The sequence below is a fragment of the Hippocampus comes genome, unplaced genomic scaffold (assembly GCF_001891065.2).
Source record: "Hippocampus comes isolate QL1 unplaced genomic scaffold, H_comes_QL1_v1.1 scaffold261, whole genome shotgun sequence".
NCBI lineage: Eukaryota > Metazoa > Chordata > Actinopteri > Syngnathiformes > Syngnathidae > Hippocampus > Hippocampus comes.
Genome location: NW_017805824.1, coordinates 2,870,878 through 2,890,723, shown reverse-complemented (window position 1 = coordinate 2,890,723; position 19,846 = coordinate 2,870,878). Strand labels below are relative to the sequence as shown.

Sequence of the window (19,846 nt, the reverse complement as noted above, 5' to 3'; positions counted from 1 at the left end):
GGTGATATCTCAAGAAAAAGGTGTTGAATACTAACACCCTAGAAAGCCACGGCAGGATATGGCATTGTGAAGTGGAACTAATTTGTTGGGATTTTTGTTTCGCTTTGACCTTGATCTTTTTGGAGTGATTGCTTTAGAAAAAGCCAAGACAAATGTCAGAATTTGAAAAAACATCCTATTGTTTGAGAAATTGTTTTTGAAGTTCTTGTTGTCATTGCTTTTCCACAAAGGTAATGTGTTTCACGGGAGATGGAATGCCATTGTCAAAGAGGTTCAGATGTAGCTTAAAGTATTAAAAAGCCGTCTACTACTCTGCTGAGTGTGGCTTTTGCCTGCATGGATTCCACGATATCAAAAAAAAAAATAAAAATCTTCAGAAGTTCCCATGAATGGAGCCTCTGGTAAAATATGCACCTGCTACACTCCACTTAGCGGCAAATAAAACTTTGGTGATCCTCTCACATAACGTGTACTGCGTTGTAATGCGGTCCTTTGTGTTTGCGGCGACTGCGGTGAAGTGATTGTGTGTCTTTCTTGCCTCAGGTAGTCCCGACGACACAGGATGAGGTTGGCTTTCGTATAAAGGGTGGAGCCCACCTCCCCAAGGCGGCAGTCGCAGCAGGCACATTTGAGACAGTCCTCATGCCAGTATTTGTCCAGGGCTTTGAGTAGGTAGCGGTCTTTAATCTTGCGATTGCAGCCAGCGCACCCCTTCTGTTTCCCTTTGGGCTGGACGGAGAGCATCGGCACACCTGGAGTGATAAGGAGACAAATAGCGAGGCGTGATTTACGGTCGCGGGAACCCGAGTGACTTTTCATGTTCTCTTTTTGATAAGCGGGCTGATTCCGCGGGCGTCTAAGCATGGCCTCACGTGCAACGGCGGCACAGCGCCGACCTGCTTCATATGCATTAAAGAAAACACTCTTCCGTGTACAGTAGATAAACACGCGGGTCACATTGGACTACCAACCCTTCACTTGCTCGTTCCACCAAGAACACGCTGTAACACTCACGGTACATGATCACTTGCAGTACCGAGTTTGCACAATACATAATACATCAAATCCGGGATCTATTTTGCTTATTGTGGTACTTACAGCGGGCCGTGTAGTGCATTAGTTACCATTTCATCAAGCCCGTTTCACTCAACTGTCCAGAGCTGTAAAAGCTCCTCATGGGCTTTGTTTGGTATAGATTAACATTAACCTTTTAAAAAGCCTCTGACCGCAAAACACGCTGCTACCAGACCCCAGTGAGATATGTTATGGCCTAAGTGCCTTTTAGCATACACTCACTCTTCTTCACACACACACACACACACACACACACACACACACACACACACACACGGCTCCTACAGCCTTTACACTTATCCGTGCTCATGTGTCTGCAATGAGCGAGCCCAAAGTTACCCAACTCGCAAATTGTCCCGGTGTCACGCAGGCCCCCTTTAAGTGAGCCTTTTAGCCTCCTAAAGGACAAATAAAGTCCATTTAATAACTGCACTAAACACTAATAGTCTATGTGTGGCTGACATTTGTGTTCGTACTAAAAGCCCCCCTCAGGCCACTGCTGGTACCGAGGCAGGGGCGCGCAGCACTCCTCTGCAGCACTAACAGGTCTGCCACAGCTGAGAGCACCACACAACAGCTCTTAAGACACTCTCTCACACACTGAGCTATTGATCCATCTAAAAGAACACACAGTGGACGCCACTTGCCACTCTCTTTCAAAACACCCCCCCCCCAAAAAAATAAATAAATTGAACACCCAGAGGAAGGGGGGTATGGTGGGTGAACAGGGGGGTGCTGCCAGAATTTGGCATGTGGGGCAACCCACCTATAAAGGCCGAGATGAGTGAAATCGAGTTCTGTGTGTGTCTCTGTTTTTATGCTTCAGAGATAAGTGAAGGGGAGCAAATGTCTAGTGTTTGTCTACCACGCGGCTGGTGTGTTTGATTTTGTTCACGTGCTGTTTGTGCTTGATGCCCAATTGTAAACGCAGCTTCACTTTGCGCACTGTTTCTCTCTGCTTGTCATGTTTGCCCTTCAAAGAACTATTTTGTGTGTGTGTGTGTGTGTGTGTGTGTGTGTGTGTGTGTGTGTGTGTGTGTGTGCTCACGCGTGTGTTAACGCTATGTCTTCCTTAAAAACACAAAGAGCATAAACGGAAATGATGTGACACTTGAAAAAAATTCCTTGGACAATTGAAGTGTGACGATCAATTTGTTCATTTTAATTGGAGGAGCAAAATTGTCAATAACTGTGATCTTCCACAACAAATTTTTTGTTCCAAATAGCTTGTAGTTTTTGAAGAGGTATTACATTGACATTTGTTCAACAAAAGAAATGCTGTTCACAGCAGTGCAAAACTGCGTACAGAAAGGCAAATTATTCTGAGGCTCCAAGCTAAAGCACTTCACAGTATCAAACTCAAGCCAACGAAAACAAGCTGTAGCCTCTACATTTGTGTTCACGAAAATGAACTCGTTGGCATGTAAAAATTGAGTGGATGCATGTCTAGCAATACACTAACTTCGCCAGTCTGGGGAACCTGAATCCATTCGCTTATTGGTTTGTTTCATTGAATATGCACAATTTCAAATATCATTCGTTTTTTTTTTTGTTTTTTTTGTTTTTTTCAGAAATTGCTTTTACCAATTTTGCTCAATCCCTGTTGACCATTCGTTTGTACTTCTACAGCGGCTATTCTGGGCACCAAATTAATTGGTCTAGATTTTCTTTCTGCTGGTCGTTGAAAAGTAGTTAGTGATTTTGCACTAATACTCCAAGAGGTGGCAACTACATAACCTCCAAGATATGAAATCAAGAGCAAGAGACCTGAGGGATTGAAAAATGATTCTTTTTAAAAATGTTGCGCATTTAAATCAGCCATTTAAAATAGTCAAAGAACTCTCTATTATTTGCATTTGTCTGTATCAGAGGTGAAATAAATAATCTTATTAGTCACCAGGCTTTTTATATATAAGCATGTTGTCTGGTGTGAAGACGTCTCATTTATTTATTAGATGTTGAAGAGTAGAGGCTAATTGGTCTAGTTCTGCAGTGGAATCCATCAATTAGAGTTTGGCCTTTCCTGCATCCCACCCTCCTCTAAACAGGCCCCTTGAAGTTGCTGCAGTATGATCACAAAAACTTGCTATAAATACCAATGTTAGCTGCAAATGAAGGTAAAAAAGCTTCAAATTCAAGCGGCGGTGGTTGAGGGCAGCCTCTTCTACTTGCATTTCATGGCTTGTTAGGGGAGCTCTCTGCAGGTATGCCAACCATCCTCCTCTGACAGGCTTCCACAGAACTACAGAGCAGTCATAATGAGGAGAGAGAGAATGACTTTGTGTGTGTGTGTGTGTGTGCGTGTGTGTGCGTGTGTGTGTGTGTGTGTGTGTGTGTGTGTGTGCGCGCGCATGTGCTTTAAAGTCTTTTCAAAAAGAAAACATTTAAGTCCCTTGAGGATCACCAAACTCTTTTAATTTGCCTTTCATGACAACTAATTAGGAATTCCATTCAAAATCTTTGCTTTAAATAAGATAACTAATTATACAAAAAGGTCGTTCCTCCACCTTTGGAGAACTACTCCTAATTGGTTGAGACTACCACATTTTCCATATACATATCACGTGTGTGTTTTACATCCTGCTTGAAAAGGCCAACGCTTCCAAAGATTAACCTATCTTGGAATGACTGGATTCTGCCTCCGCTGGATGCCTGCTCGCTTTAAAGCCCCGCTCAACTCATCAATGTAAAACACTAACACTGACTTTAGTCTTTGCAGTCAGTCGCACACTCATTTTGTCCTGCAAATACCCCCAGTTGTTTGGGAGGTGTCTCAACTGACTTTCAAGAATTTAGTGGGAAATCAGACGATGTACATACAGTAGAGTGGACCTTGGCTCTTTGCTCGTGATAGGGACCAAGTCCGACCACGGCCAGAGAATTTGACGCTCGCTTAAATTTGATGATATGGGGACGAACTATTATGAAAACTAATTCATGAACTGGAGCATTTGAAACGCTTACAATCATCTTCAAACATTGCTGTACCCTTAAAAAAATGCAGTGGACAGTTTACAGCTGATAATGCAGATGCATCATGTACAGTACCTCTTTATAAACGTGGGTTAAACCCCAACACCAGAGAGAAAAATAAATACATAAATTATATATATATATATATATATATATATATATATATATATATATATATATATACAGGGGGAAAAACAATAAGAACCTTTTAGAGAGTACCATTAACGACCATGGTCTCAACACAAAGCGTAAAGAAATAATTCTATTGTTTCATAATACAGGTGATATAAGATGAAGATAATGTCACACTGCATTCAATTTAAAGTTATCGTTGAAAACACTGGCAATTAGGTTTTGAATAATTACAAAAAGGTATTTTTAAAGATGCGGACTGAAGACAGTAAACGAATATCAGCAGGTAGAGTATTCCAGTTGGGCAACGACTTGAAAGCTTTCTTGCCTGTTTCATTCATAACAAAGGGGGGACTATAAAGAAAAACTGGTCTGAACCTCGTAATGTGTAATTGGATAATCGTGGAGCAAAATATCGTTTCAAACAATGAGGGAACTAAAAAAACGAATACATTTAAAAAGAAACTGAAAGCAGTGAAATTGTCGTTCACACGCTCAAGAAAGCCACCCTAGTGGATCATGATGATGATGATTAAGAATCAGTGTAGCAGGGCAAGTATGAAACAATGAACATTTGACTGCACAGCAAAATGTGTAATATCAACGGTGGGTACTGTGGAGTGGCATCTCCTGATAGAAACATCTTGGTAGGATGCTTGAATCTACAATACCTAGCACTTGGTTGTTAACTGACCTGAAACTGCTGAGTAAACAGTGACAACACGATCTGGCAGTCAGACAGGTTTGGCGATGTTTGGCTGAGCTGGATTTCACTGGTTTTGATCCTATGGTCAGTCCTAGTTTGGCCAAACTATCATAAGACAAAGCAGCAAATATGGGCGCTGCCATCTTATCGATCCATTCCCACTGAGCGTCATTCCCAAAACTAACACTGCTGCTGTTAGATTTCTGATTGGATGAGCGCAGGAGGTCTGCCCTCCGCCGCAGAGGTTTTGTTGAAAGGGCAATTTGTTTTTGTTTTTTTGGACATGTATACGGTCAACAGTAACTGTTTATTGTCTCAATCAAAGAGACGGTACAATGCAATAAATATCATACATACTGAGAGCAGGGGTCACCGACGTGGTGCCTGTGGGCACCAGGTAGCCCCCAACGACCACATAAACAGCTCACGGGCCTGTTGCCAGAATAGCTCACCACTGATGGGACATTGTGATCTACGAGGAATGTTGCATCAGTAATCATTTGAAAATTTAAACACTGGTGGCGAGTTATTGCTATAAAGAGTTGCATATTGGTATTTATTTTTCAAGTGATTAACGTGATTAGCATCTTCACAGAAATGAATAAGAATTATTTATAATAACATAATATTAACATGTGAGCACCTTTTTAATTTCAGAAGCGTGTATCAAACTGCTACCCCTTCGCATTAGTCATGAGCCAAGAAGTAGCTCTCAGCTTCAAAATGGTTGAAGAGTCCTGTTGTACTGTGGACATCATTTTCTTACTTTTTTGGGCCACGTAACAGAAAATGGCAAATAAGTAACGTCCCCATACACAAATAATGGAGGATACAACTAAACAGAAACATCTGCAAATAGGTGAATTTGTGGATGATAAACTGCGAATATGTGGGAGTCCACTGTAAAATGTTCAAACTATGCTTGGTGCACTAAATGCCTGAAGATGTGCTTTGTAATACAATCGTGACTTTTTGTGAGGAACCCACAAAGAAAAAAAAAAAAATCAACCCTATGAGGAAAAGGAGTCACATTTCACTGACAATACTCTCATGAGTTAAGCGAGTCGCTCACTAACTCATTAAACAAATAGTACTGACAAACAATTAATCTATCATAGAGAAGTTTTTTTTGTTGTTGTTTTACAAGCCGAGAGACATTTTCTTACCGCTCAACACACTTGGGGTGTCAATTTGGGTAGAACACAACCTTCCCATTGGCACCATCCCTGGGTGAAAAACAACGCGATAGTCAGGCAACTAGATCACAGATGGAGAGAAATAAAATGACCTTTTATTTAACTGAAGTCACAATAGGTACGAGGTGTGTCAGAAAGGTTCCAGGACTTCTACAAACCCCATCTTCTACTACCTCCAAATTTACCCCGGGAGTCAAACACAATCTCTCTGCCATTGCCTTTATGTACTCCTCGAGGGATTCATCCAGGATCCTCTGCATCCCCGTCATCATGTCATCCATGTTTTCAAATCGGATCATTTTGATGACCCTCTTGACATTGGGAAAGAGGGAAAATAATCACACAGCCAGGTTGGGAAACTTAAGAAGATTGCTCAAAGCAGTGTGAGCAGGTGCATTTTCTTTAGACATGCTGGCCCACATTGAACATGTAGTTTGGATTTTATTGTTTGTGTGTGTGTAAGAGAGATACAAGTCCTGGAACTTTTTTGACACCTCGTGTGCATCACCACATCTCTTTTTATTTTCAAACAAGATACATTTTGCACGGCCAAGCAGGGCGACACAACTTATCCGTCCTCAGAAGGAATTGAAACGCTATTAGTAGGATTTAAAAGAAAATGCATTCCACGGAGCACTCAATGGAAAAGCTCGAAAATGGAGAAGTAAAATGATCACAAATACATGACAAGACTTGCATTAACCCTTTCAACAACTATTGATGAAATACATTTCTGAGGTCCTGTTAGCATTTAGAAATAATTGGTATCTCTTATTTTGGACACTGCGTTGATCCATTTGGGGTCCCTTATTTATTTGTTGAATTTGCATTACTTTTGTAACCTAGCCAAACCAATAAGAGACAAAGCAACACTTAATATGCTGAAATATGCAAATAGTTAGCATCTTAATGATGACCGGACTGATAAGTGAAATGGCACCGTAATTGCTGAATAATTTACGGTTAATTAGCTTCATTTGATGAACGAATCAATCATTTGCAGCTCTCTTTTTAGCACGCCTCATTGTGCACCGGGTACAATTGAAAGGAAATGCATGCACACTCTCAATATCCTCCCACACTCGATCGCAGTGGAACATCTGTTCTTTACGTCACTCAACCGTAATAGCGGAGGGGACAGTTGCCTCCGATTGTGCGTGTTTGTTAAAGGCCATTTTTGATCACGTAAAAGCCACGACGCGATGCACCCTCTGTCACTTCGCGGGGAGTTAAAGGATCTTGATGAAACTCGCTCAGCCTTCCTGACACATGGGGAGAGGGCGGTGGTCTTTCAAGGATGTGGAAGCTGGCCCCGGGTGGGCTTTCTCCCAGGGGCCCCCAATAATTCCTCGCCGCAGCTGCGGCAAATATGAGCCACACGCCATGGAGATGCTTCGCAAATTACACGCCGCACGTTACAAAATGGGTGCATACAGCCGAAACAAAGTGCATTTGTCATCATTATCTTTCACATGTCCGACCTCAACGTATTTGTAAAATAGACGTCAGCCCTGCATTGATTAGTCAACCACCACCCCACAAGCCATTTTATATGTTAAACGCATTTCAAAATCATAGTGCCAATATTGCGACTGCCACTCCAGAAGGAACACAGGCTAATTTGATCCTTTTAAGTTTTTGTCCCCGCTGCCAGAGGTACATCTACGGGAGGACACAATCCGCGGACCTGAGTGTCTGCTCCCAGCGTTAATGGGTTGCTCATGCAGATGTCTTGCCATTGTGCGCATGAATCAGCCCCTTTCATTGGGCTTCTGTCATTGCTGTAATTGAGCCCATGGACACGTTTCTCTACTGCCAAGACAAAAACACGAGACATCTGTTAATAATATCTGCTGCAAAACACATGGCGGTTGAAAGCAGCCTGATGAGTGCGTTTGCAATGATAAGTCAAATAAAGAGTACTGATTCACTGCGTGATTCATGTTCCCATCCTTGGTTGGGGCGTGTGTGAGCTCCGAGTCAAAGAACAGAAATGCGTGAACACACGGAGGCAATCACACTGACACACACCATTAAATTAGGCCGTTTCTCACCGAGCCCAAGTCAATATTACATTTCATCCTTTTTTTTTTTTTTCTCAAACGCAACCCTGTGAGAGCCCTCTATGTTACTGTACGGCGCAGCTACATTTCCAGATGGTGCCGTATGAATGCCGGGGTCTGTGAGGTGATTTCTGGGACTGTATGCATGCTATGATTACAACATAATTAACACCCACAGTAAGTGGGAGCGAGCAGACAGGGCTTGTGTGGATGAGGAGGGGACTGTTCATTAACAAGATGCACTCTCTCAAACTTTGCAGCTTGCCGTGGCTAATAAGCCCCGGTGAAACGGAGCCCAGCCGTCCCTCGCATTGACCCTGGCGCTGCCTGGGATAAGGGAAGGTTTTGTCTCCTGGAATAATTGCTCTTTTCACATGTTACAAGTGTCCTGACCCCCACTGTCTGCAGCCACTTTTCCTACCATAATTACTCCTGATCCGCTCCAAATGAGTCAGCCGCATTAGGGCTGCAATAACACTGGCCCGGCTTCAAGCGCGGCATGGGGAGTCTCAGCAGAGCAGCCTGGAACAGGACTGCCTTTTCTCTCGGCCCACGGTCATTTCCATCACGTCAGAGGTGCATTTCTTACACTTGAAGTCAGCACGAAGGCCCTGGGCCCTTTTTTCTAAGGCTTACAGGCGGCATTGTTAGCTCCTGGTGTTCACGACACATTGTGGTTTGGCTGCAAACTCCGTCCCAATTAACGGAAAAACTTCATTAGGGTGGTGTTTTTTTTTTTCCCCCCACACTTTTCAGCCCCCTATTATTTTTAATTTATTCACATGGGGTTAATTAAAAGAAATGTATCACAGAGATATGCAACAGCTTTCTAATTAAATTCACTGCTGCCTTTTTTTAACACGTGAAACTGGCAGTTTCCAAATTATAACAGAAGGGGACTTGTTCCTTGCTCACTGGAAGGGGAAGATTATGGCTCAGCAAGGTAAGCTGTCAGGAAATAAGAGTGAGAGAGTTTGAGATGGCACTAGAAGAAGCTGAGGAAGGGAAGAAAGGATGGCAAACATTTATTGTACACGCCTCTCAACAGATAAATCACAAGTCCTTGAAAGATGGAGGAATTCCCTGGTCCAAAAGGCAGATGAAAATTGAGTAATGCATCTTGCAAATCCAATGTTTTGATTTTGGTCATGATTTCTATACCACTTTTGTATGATGCTGATGAGGTGATCGTAACTCTTTGACTACTAGTTTGTACTATCTGCTGCATAACACAACCCTGTACACGAGATGTGGTAGAAAACTTTCAGGGTTGGTGTCACAAGAGAAAAACAGTGCTGCTTTGAGATACGAGTGACCCTACTGGTGAATTTTCTAAGATAGGAGCCGTTGTTTGGATACTTTTTTTCACATTGTGCATTTACGTCAACATCGCTTTGCTTATTTGTACACAAAGTCGCATGCACCAGAAGACACAGCATAATGTCCACGGTGGTATTATGTGACAAAAACAGTTTAAATCATTCAAATCAATCAAATCTTGCCTGAAAATTAATACTTAAAACAGCAGATTAAAGCATGTTTTTTGAAATGAATTAATTTCCATTCATTTTGAGAAACAAGAGCTTTGAGTTACGAGCGTGTTTTAAATTCAAATCCAAGCTACAAGCTACTAGTTTTCCCCTTCAGAGTGATCATCCTGGAGTCTAACATAGTTTCCCAGCCTTCTCTGCCACACCTTCACACACTCCTTGATGGATTCATCTGGCATCCTCCGCAGCTCTGTCATCACGTCCATCTTAATGTCATCCATAGCTTCAAAACGGGCTTCCTTGATGACCCCCTTGACCCCCTTTGAAATGAGCAAAAAAAAAAAAAAGCGAACCTGGTTGGGTAAGGAGGTAGGTTGCTCCATCACAGCGATGTTCTTCTTGGCCAGGAATTGTCAGATGCTCGAGATATTGTGAATAACCATGTGCTGTCCTGCCACAACTCATAACACGCCTCACGCATTGAACAAAGCAAACGCCAAAATTTTGTCTTTGAAGACATCTTACGTGCACATAGAAGGGGAAAAGTTGTATTTTGGGTTTGAAATATATTGTATATCTTGACACAAATCCCGGAACTTTTCTAATAGCACCTCATAAACTACAGCAAGCATATATGCAACTCTGCCAAAACTATAAAAGTTAATACTACAATGACTAGGGCCAAACGTGTTTTATTCCACATTAAAAATGCATTTAGGGAGCAATGAAATGGATCCTTCGAAGGTTTGTGTCACTCAGGAGGTCGAGAAGTAGTGTTCAAAATCCTCCCTAATTCCCAGCAATTACTGCACACTTATTACTGCCAAGGAAATGCTGGGAGACAGGTGTGTCATTCAGGGTCCTCATTGTGTCAAAAATGGTTGGGGAGGGGTCGGGGTGGGGGGGGTGTTAAGAAGGAACACCACATCGCAGTGCACCAAGGGAGGCACTTTAATCCTGAATAATGCAGATTCCCCACAGGGGGCAGTTATCTAACTGCACGGGCTTCTAATGCCATTCGAACACGGACTTTCACAACTGGTGAGGTAAATAATGGGAAAGGTCTCTTGGGGGAACATTTGTGAAGATGTTCAAGAAGATAAGGGTGACATGGAATCTGATGGTCGTCAGTCCCCATCCAAATGATGACCTTGTCTGAAATTTGTTCTGACGAATTTATAGGTATTCATCCATATGGGGGGATTTTCCCCAATGGTCAAGGTGCGTAGGGGAACGGGGGTCAGTTTGCGGATTCCCGATCACAAATCACAAAGTTCATTCATACTGATTGAATGCCGTCCATAATATGGATGCCAGTGTCATACTTGACCCCACACACCTGACCCTGCACGTCACTGGCTTGAATCAATCTCAACACCCAATGCCTTGTATCATCTACTGCCATTTCATTTTAGTTGTCTTTCTTGGACTGTTTGTGTCAGAGCCACTGAGAAAGTGCACATGTACCTCACACTGAGGGGAAACATACTCAGTCATAATGTAATTACTGCTCTCAGATCAAATCACATGACAACGCAATGAGAGCCAATGTTCTGTAAGAAATAAAAAAACAATTTAACCAAATGAATGTGTGAACATAGACCCAAATTCCTAATTTAGAGTAATGTGTGTTGTGTGGTCATTTGCATACAAATTTTACGTAGCAAATATAATGTGTTTAGCGCTGATTAAATCGGCAGCTTCAATTTCCGAACGCTGGTCGACTCGCTTTAACAGGGTCAAAACTAACATCTTAATCACCATTTTTAATTCGTTGTTTGAGACTTGATTGAGTGAAGGTCATCCTGTGAGAGATTACTTCTCAGCATGTTTGCTTTTATATGAGCCATGGCACCCAAGGGTGGCGTATTTGCCAAAAAGATGGCTGTATGATTTAATAAACGGAGGATCCCACAGTGCTCATCACTTTAATTCTCATTAGAAATAAACTATGAATGTGCCATTCATCATTTGAATAAATGAATTTTCCATTTTGTTTGTCTGACGAAGATGTAACGGTCATTTGATGTTGGAGTTAAATTCCAAGGCATCAAGGGGTTCAGTGCGGGCAGGGTGGTTTCAGTTCCCACTCAGTGACGGTGTAATTGTGAGTATGAATAGTGGTGTCCGTATCGTTATACGTCCTGCAATTGACTGGCCACCAATCCAGAGTGAAGTCTGCCTTTCAGCCAAAGTTGGCTAGGATAGGTTGTACCTCTCCGTGACCCTCAACAAGATTCGTAAGCATTCGAGACTTTTTTCCCCCTTGACGCTGTTAGGTATAAAAGGCATTGACATGAAATAAGTTGTCCCGTCCCACCAGTATTTGGGTTTTAGTGGAATTATCACTTATAGAACCGTAATCGAGGCACCTGTGGGGTGTAAAATTTCACAATCACCGCTTGTCTCCCGCCATGTATTTTCGATGTCAAATCAGATGCCGATGCTGTGGCTACGCTCTTTCAATTTGATGAATTTTGAGAAAAAAAATTGGGAGGCTAAAACATGATCAGATAGGTGATAAATGTTGTCCCACAGGATCTTCGCTCGGTCATTTTCCACCACCTTTGGAGGAGTTTCCCATTTTGACCTTGGGGTTTCCAGTCCATACTCCGCATAGATGTTTCGGTAGACTATGGTGTCTATGGTTATGGTGTTCCATGTAGGCTTTGCCTGCCAGCATCTTACGCCCTGCAGTTATGTGTTGGATCGTCTCAGGTGCCTCTTTGCACAACCTACACCTTGGGTCTTGTCTGGTGTGGTATATCTGGGCCTCAATGGCTCTGGTACTCAGGGCCTGCTCCAGAGCAGCCAGGATGAGTGCCTCTGTGCTGTCCTTCAGGCCAGCCCTCTCCAGCCACTGATAGGACTTCTTGAGATCAGCCACTTCCGTTATGGTCCGATGGTACATCCCGTGTAGGGGCTTGTCCTCCTACGATGGTCCCTCTTCCCGCACCTCATCCTCTGTTCCCCATTGTCTGAGACATTCTCTGAGTACGTCATCCGTTGGAGCCTTCTCCTTGATGTATTCACGGAGCTTGGATGTTTCATCCTGGACAGTGGCTCTCACACTCACTAGTCCCCGGCCTCCTTCCTTACAGTCTCAGGGTGCTGGATTTATATTTTATATATCTCATAGTCATACCTCGGTTTTCGACCGTAATCCATTCCAGAAGGCTGTTCGAAAAGCGATTTGTTCGAAATCCGAAACTATGTTATTAGCCCATGATTAGGGGGTAATACACTATCCGGAAATAACATAAAAACAGTTAGATTTGCGTAAATCACAACAAACACGTCTGCTCACAATGAACGCTACACGAGGAAACGTTTTTTTTTGCTTTTTGGACATGACATGACCCAAGATTAAAGGATAGAAAAATGCTCCATTGATATCAGTAAAATAAGTCTAAAAATTGTAGAGACGTCATCGGAAAATGACACATTATATTTGCCCATTAGCAGGAACATTTTCTCAGGTTGTTTCGCTGCCTGTCATCCTACATCAAGTTATTTGGTGCTTCACGTGACTTTTGTGTCTCTTTGTCCTTTTAAAAACAACAGTTTGCAGGAAGAATTATACAAGAGTGTGTAAATTCCTAGCCAGGGTGCAAAGAACTAATTGCAGAGAATGTGCATGAGTGAAACAAGTGCGTTGCTCAAGTATGTGTTTGTCCTGTAGATGCATCGGTACAGTACTAATTATTTCCCATACTAACAGCAAGTGGCAGAAAGTATCTAAATTGCAGGGAGCGATCCATACTGCCTAGCTGCCTGATATTGATAAACACTTTTTAATTTTTTTTTTAACACTAACTAACAATGGATGACTCACATTTTTCGTGGGGGATTTTCTGCTTGCGCAACATCGACATTCCTCCTGAGCGTGTCTGTGTTTGTTGCAGCTCATGCTGTAATAAATCTGGCACCTACAACGTGCTTTAATTGTGCTTTAAAAGTAATGAGTCATCTCCCCGTATATCAGACACCTCCACCAAGGGAATATGATGTTTGTTTCTGTCTGACATTACGTATACACAACTCAACATTTTGGAGGAGGCGAATGGCCAAGCCAAGAAAGAAACCATTACAGTACTGCCTTAAAATAAAATCGCACGTATCTCTCATTATTTTTCCGGTTGAAATGAATGTTAATGAGTGGTAATGCCGTTAATCGGTTCCAGTTTTTTTTCCTCTCCATAAAAACTGTGTAGTAATATACAATGTAAAGAATTTGTTTGTACAGCCTAATTTTAGGTTTATGGTCGCAAATCAAAGGAGAAAAATAAAATCAGCGGAATGATTGTATCTCAAGGCACCACTCACATTCGGCTGTTTGGCAGTTGTCAACCACTCTCCGACGTACATTATTGCCACCAGCACGACTGCCATGAATATTCTTGACTGTAACTTGCACTTCCAGAGAGTTTTATTACTCGCCCACATACTGTATTGCAGGGGTGCCCAACCTTTTTTGACCAAAGATCTATTTGTCAAGCAGCCGACCTCCTGCGATCGACCCGTTACCGCATGTGAATGCATACACAGAGGTGCGCGTGTATACACGCGTGCCATGATGAGCAACAGCCATAAAGGACGCTAACGTGAACAAAACAGAAAAATAAAGTAGGTACAAGAGTTTGTGGAAAGGAAATCACTGCCCACCTTTGTAGGAGACCTCACACATAAAGGCAGTGATGCATGTTTGTGGTGTGTTCAGTCCAGAAACATCACGATCATAGCTTGCGTGTACCATTTTAAAATACTTCTACTGGCACTCCAGATTCCCATGCTTTGACAATGCCATTGGTGAATTACAGATCAAACAAACTTTGAATGAGAGAAAAAATAAATAAATAAATCACCTCAACCGGCTCTGATCGTGAGCTGCAATTGCAGATTGCTGACCGCTAACATCCACCTGTGATACAGGTCATGAGCCGCCGTAGGTTAAAGGTGACCTACTTTTTGATTTATTTATTTTTTATTCTCCTGATTGTGAAAGTTAAATTGATAGGATGTTTGGGTTTAGTGTGCATTTTTCTCTACACCCCTCGCGATCGAATTGGAACCAGTCCTCGGACTACCGGTCAACCACGATCGACTGGTTGGGCACCCCCTGGTGTATTGTATTGTTTCTCTTTGTACAATAAGTGGCAGATTCTGGTATTTCTAGGAAGGGGGAGGGTAGCAACACAGGGAAGTGAAAGATATCGGGTTGGTGGTTAGGGGGCATCATTCAAGCTGCGGACAATACATACTGGAAGAAAGGAAACATGCCCCCACCTGCTAGTATTCTGTAGTCCACTATACTGAGTGGACTGATTTATTCTTGTGATCATCAGACCTCCGAATCGTCCTGTTGAAACTGTCACGACTCTCAAAGTGCCAGTGTAATAAAAACCGTGGACAGTGACAACATTAATTGGAATGGTTGGACAAAACAGAAGGTTGGACAACGGCTGCCGTAGGCCTCCCTGAGATCATGTGTCCCTCGCCACACACAGACGACAGCAAGCCTAACATCCAGCCTGAGGCAATAATAAACTGGATGCTCTCACAGCTCAAGAGTGCATAATTGAGTTTTTGCATCTTGCTGATGAGTGCAGCCGTTTGCATCTGAGGCGAGTGAGCGGGCGGGCTCACTCGCTAACACGTGTCTCAATTGAGTCTCTTTAAATTCTTCCAAGATTGTGGGAAATGAATGATACACATCTCGCACACTTGAAAACCCGAAACAATCACCAATGATGGGGATCAAGAGGTTTAATGGTGACAGAGGAAATTACCTCCAATGATAATTCAGCGGAATTAAACACATACTGCTCACAAAAGGGTGCACGTGTGATTTCTTGACAACAGCTTTAGGATATGAGTGGCAGTCAAAACGCTGAGAGCACAACTCACTTGCAATGGCAGAAGAGAAAAGGGTATCATGACATGGTTGTAGATCAATCCCCGTATGATTAAATAAATGAGAAACTTGCTCTTCATGAATAATTTTAAACGGAATACTAAAGAGTTAACCCAGAATGTAAGAAACAAAAAAAACAATCCCTGTGACTTGTGGGTTTCTAATATTGTTCAGGCCCTAGAGCTCACAAACCTGATGTACTGTAATTTCAATATTTGAAATGGGCAAGTTTAATTTTGAAGTAAGCGCAAACCAATAAGCTGAGAAAATAGCAAACACCAGCGAGCAAATTACATTCCTGTGGAAAAGTGAAAAGACTTAAGCAACATATAAAAGTAATCTCCAACTGGAAATTAGAAATCAACCCTGAGAAACCAAATAACAGAAAAGAAATATTACTGTCCACTTTCTGAATCAATATAACATCGCTACAAGACAGTATTACCATGGTAACACCGGTAAAGAATGAAGCAATTCTTATTATTTCAAAATAAAAATGTGAGCCTGGAGCCCAAGGTTTATTACAGCAGCTGACAGATCACCAGTCTGTGTTCATCTGAAGGATTGCTTTTCAATCACACGCTTTATGAGTGTACACATTTTCCAGGACAGTGTGATAAGGGAGCCGTAAATTAACCAGCGCGAGGGAACCAGAAACTTATCAGTCGCTGGAGGATTTGGCTTCTGCTTAAGGTCAGTGTACAACTGGTGGGCCGCGGTGACAGAACGGCTGAATATTTGGCCGCGTGCGCACATTTGGCAGTTTCGATGAGATAAACAGTAAGATTTTTACAAAGAAGTTTGATGCCTTGCTCATCGTGACTCAGTGCCTGTGCCGATCACAGGGTGGTTTTCAGTCACGTTCCAAACTTGCGAATCCGCCACCCTCGTCTGCACCTTTACAGGCTGAACTGATGAGTGGATCAACACTCAGAATACACTCATTGCTTCAAAGTGAGTTTGGAAAGTGTGTGCACAAGACGGGTATCGCGAGCAAGCGCTAAAAAAGAAGAGATCGATGCCAAGAGATGAGGTAAAACAACACTGGCCACATTTTGTGGTGTTTTCATGTTTTTCAATTTTGTCAACACGGTTGTCATGTTCATCCGGAGTTTCCGACATAAGGCGCTTTCGGAAGGCACTGTGTGAATTTGCAAGAATGTTTCGTTAAGTTTAAAAATGGTGATATAAACGGCTACTTTTGAGCAATACATTTTCCTTGTTGTTCTTAACTTTGATAAAAGTTAGTGACGGTGGAGAAAGGGTTCCAGGGTGACATATTCGAACCACCGCAGAACGTTGACAAACATAGGCAGTGACCTTCATCGAATTCAAAGTACGCCGCACCTCTTAATGCTCCGTATGAAGAATATGACGCTTCATGCAGAAAAGCACACTTCTAATTAAGACATCATTACAGGCTGTCATTATGTGGCCACCCAAAACTGCCCCCTTCCTCGAGCAAGTGCTGAGCGGATGCATTACATGTGAGAAGGTTGAACTGACAAGGCTATAACTTTACAGCCAATAAACGTTAAGAGGCACTGTAATGAGCGAGACCAGATCGGAGCAGCTCTGTTGCCAAGCGGGCCGAAATGCTGGAGGCGCTGGCCGGGTCCAGCAAATAAAGGGTGAAGCTTTTAGGCAATGAGCAGCAGGTGATCTCAGCTTTTCTGCAAGTCCTAATGCTCCTAAAAGCCACTCTCCCTGGTTCTGTAATTGGGCATCAGTAGTTAATGTAGTATTGACTGCATTACATGCTCTTGTGCATCCTTTCCCACTAATGCCATTTGCATCACCTTGTACATTTACCATATTGCTTAGCCAATAACTGTTAAAAGCAATCCGGATCATGAATCATATAAGGAAGAGACATTCAAAGCAGACTATTTACAGTTCAGTTAATTTGGGTACATTAGCGGCACGACATGGATGTCGCCAGGGAGGCCAATATATGTCTTTGCCTCAAAAACCTAATGTTTTTGTGATGTCTAAGTGAAAAGATGGGCGACTAAGAGATGGGAAATATCAATTTTCAAACATAAATAATGGGCTCAAAATGCATCCATTACTTGCCGATGAAGAGCCCTGAAAGGAGCAGAAGCCTTCTAACACAAATTGTTGTATATTTTTGGTACATCTCAGCAGGTGGTCAGCAAAAGAAGCTTAGCGAGAGAGTCTTTAAAAGTGTCACAAGAAAGAAAACTTGGTCTCAGACCTCAAAGTGCTCTCCCCCATGGACATATATGGGATCTGCTTGAATATTAAAAGCATAACACATTAATGGATTTAATGCATTCACAGTACACTGAGCATCATTTAGACCTGTGGACCAGCATGTGATAAATGCACTGCACGTCTTCACGTCAGCTTGAATCCAAAATGGAACATCATTAGAGAGGCGAGTTTGATTTAAATTAAAATTAATTAGATTTCCTCGCCCATTAACCCAAATACATTGAAATAGATAAGTAATGAAAGCGGGCCTATTTGGATGGGAAAAGTGAGTCAAGGCTGCGCGGCGTTATCCATAATTTGCAATCAAGTTAAAAGCACTCTGCTGTCATGTGCCATCCCGGGGAGGTTGTCAGAGGCTGGCTGCCTCTTAGCAACTTCACCCAGGCAAAAAGCACTTAGCGGGAGACTTCAAGCTCTGCACATCAAGTGTAAATAAACATTCCATTCTCTTTGTGCATTTGGGAGAGGAGCTCGGCTTGGGTGCACCTCAACTTCGCGATGCAGACGGGGTGAGGGGGGTTATACACAAGCACCGACCCTCAAGGGTAGTTTAAAAATCGGTACGAATTTAAGGGGACTTGATGTGGTTCGAGGTTCGGGGAAGCTCCAAATGTGTTCCGAAAATGTCAGCGGTTACCAGCGCGAGTGTCCAGGATGTGACATCCAAGAGGCGGGGATGTTACTCACCCTCTTCCTTGTCCAGCACCATCGTCCTGAGGAACGAGGAGTCCTTCCCCGGCCGATCCGTCCTTGGCTCCAGGAGGCTGCGCGGCTCGCTCCGCTCGGAGCTTCTCACCGAGATCGTCTTTCTGTCGTTGTGCACGGCGCGGGCAAGACGGCGAACCCTTAAACCAAGCACCTTTCTCTAAAAATAAGAACGATAGTTACGACGCTGACTGCCGTGGCCGGATGCGCGTCTCCCCACTTGAGCTGCGCAATAAATAAGCCCAAAGCGCTTCGAATCACTTCCATGCGAATAAAAGAGGCGAATAGGCGGCGTGAATCTCGACTAAATGTGCCGTGCGGTGCGCGCTGGAAGGCGGATGAGGCGCACGCCGAGCTGGGTTGAGCTCTCTCTTCTCCTGGATGTTAATACGCTTCCCCTCTCGCTCTCATTTGCTCCGAGACGACAACTACATTCAAACAAATCCAATTGCAAATGTGACAAAGTGCTCCCGCCGCCTCTGTGCCCGCGTCTGTGCGCGCCCCGCTCCGCTCTGAGCAATAAATGCGCCGCGCACGCTTCTTTGCAGCGACCCAAGGATTCCCCTGTTAATTAAATCAATTCATTATGCTCAGATCTGATTAGCAGCCCTTCCCCCCTCTTTGAATCAATTATTCAATACACAAACATAATTGCTTGTGCCAGAGGTGTCTAAGTATTAGCTTATTTAACTCCAAGGACACTAATTACCCCTAGGGCAAGGGAACTTTTCTCATTAATTCTGACAAAACACAAAAGCACAGCTAAGGGAAAGAGAAAGTGTGTGTGTGCGCGCGCGCGTGATAGACATCACGCACACGCACGTAAGGTTGTATTGATGCGCGGGTGCACGCGCGCGCGTACGTCAAGGAGAGAGGGGGAAAAAAGGGGAGAGCCAGAAAGAGAGATGTTGCTTCATGCTACACAATGAAATGCATTCATTGTGCTCTTCTCCTTATTTTTCTTGCAGAGGAGAAAATAAAGTGTCTAATTGTGGTCTACTTAGCAGTTAATTAGCGTCGGACACACTTTTATCATACATGCTGCACAGATACACGCAGCAGATGGGCTGACTTTTTGATTAGTGCCTAGATAGGAGGTTCACTTTCAAATCTGCTAATATAATTGTTGCCTGTCATTGCCAAGATGAAAGTGTTGCTGTTGCATGTCGGCGCCTTAAATAGCACCACTTTCCCTTGCCCTGCAGAGACTGGTAACCAATTAATGGTGAGATCCAAGAAAGATTAGCCATTTAGGAGAGCGTGAGGAATAGAAGGACAAGAATGTTGGTTTGTCAGCAGCCAGCAGGCCGTCTATGGTGTGAGCTTGCTCAGTCTGTCCATGCCTTCTGTTACAT

The 19,846-nt window shown here is 43.1% G+C and overlaps 1 protein-coding gene across 2 annotated transcripts in view; it reads right to left on the bottom strand.

Annotated features, from left to right (window-relative positions):
* The window catches only part of lmo1 (LIM domain only 1), a 33,920-nt gene extending 14,672 nt beyond the window's left edge, over positions 1-19,248 (bottom strand). The window contains exons 1-3 of one of the 2 annotated variants that reach the window (XM_019886989.1): positions 18,474-19,248; positions 6,052-6,111; positions 539-752 (exon numbers count right to left, since the gene is read on the bottom strand). In XM_019886989.1, coding sequence (XP_019742548.1) covers positions 539-752; positions 6,052-6,111; positions 18,474-18,495 — 296 coding nt within the window. In that variant the 5' untranslated portion in view covers positions 18,496-19,248. The remainder of the gene's footprint in view (positions 1-538; positions 753-6,051; positions 6,112-18,473) is intronic. The other variant, XM_019886990.1, reaches the window with a different exon arrangement.
* Between the last annotated feature and the right edge of the window lie 598 nt (positions 19,249-19,846).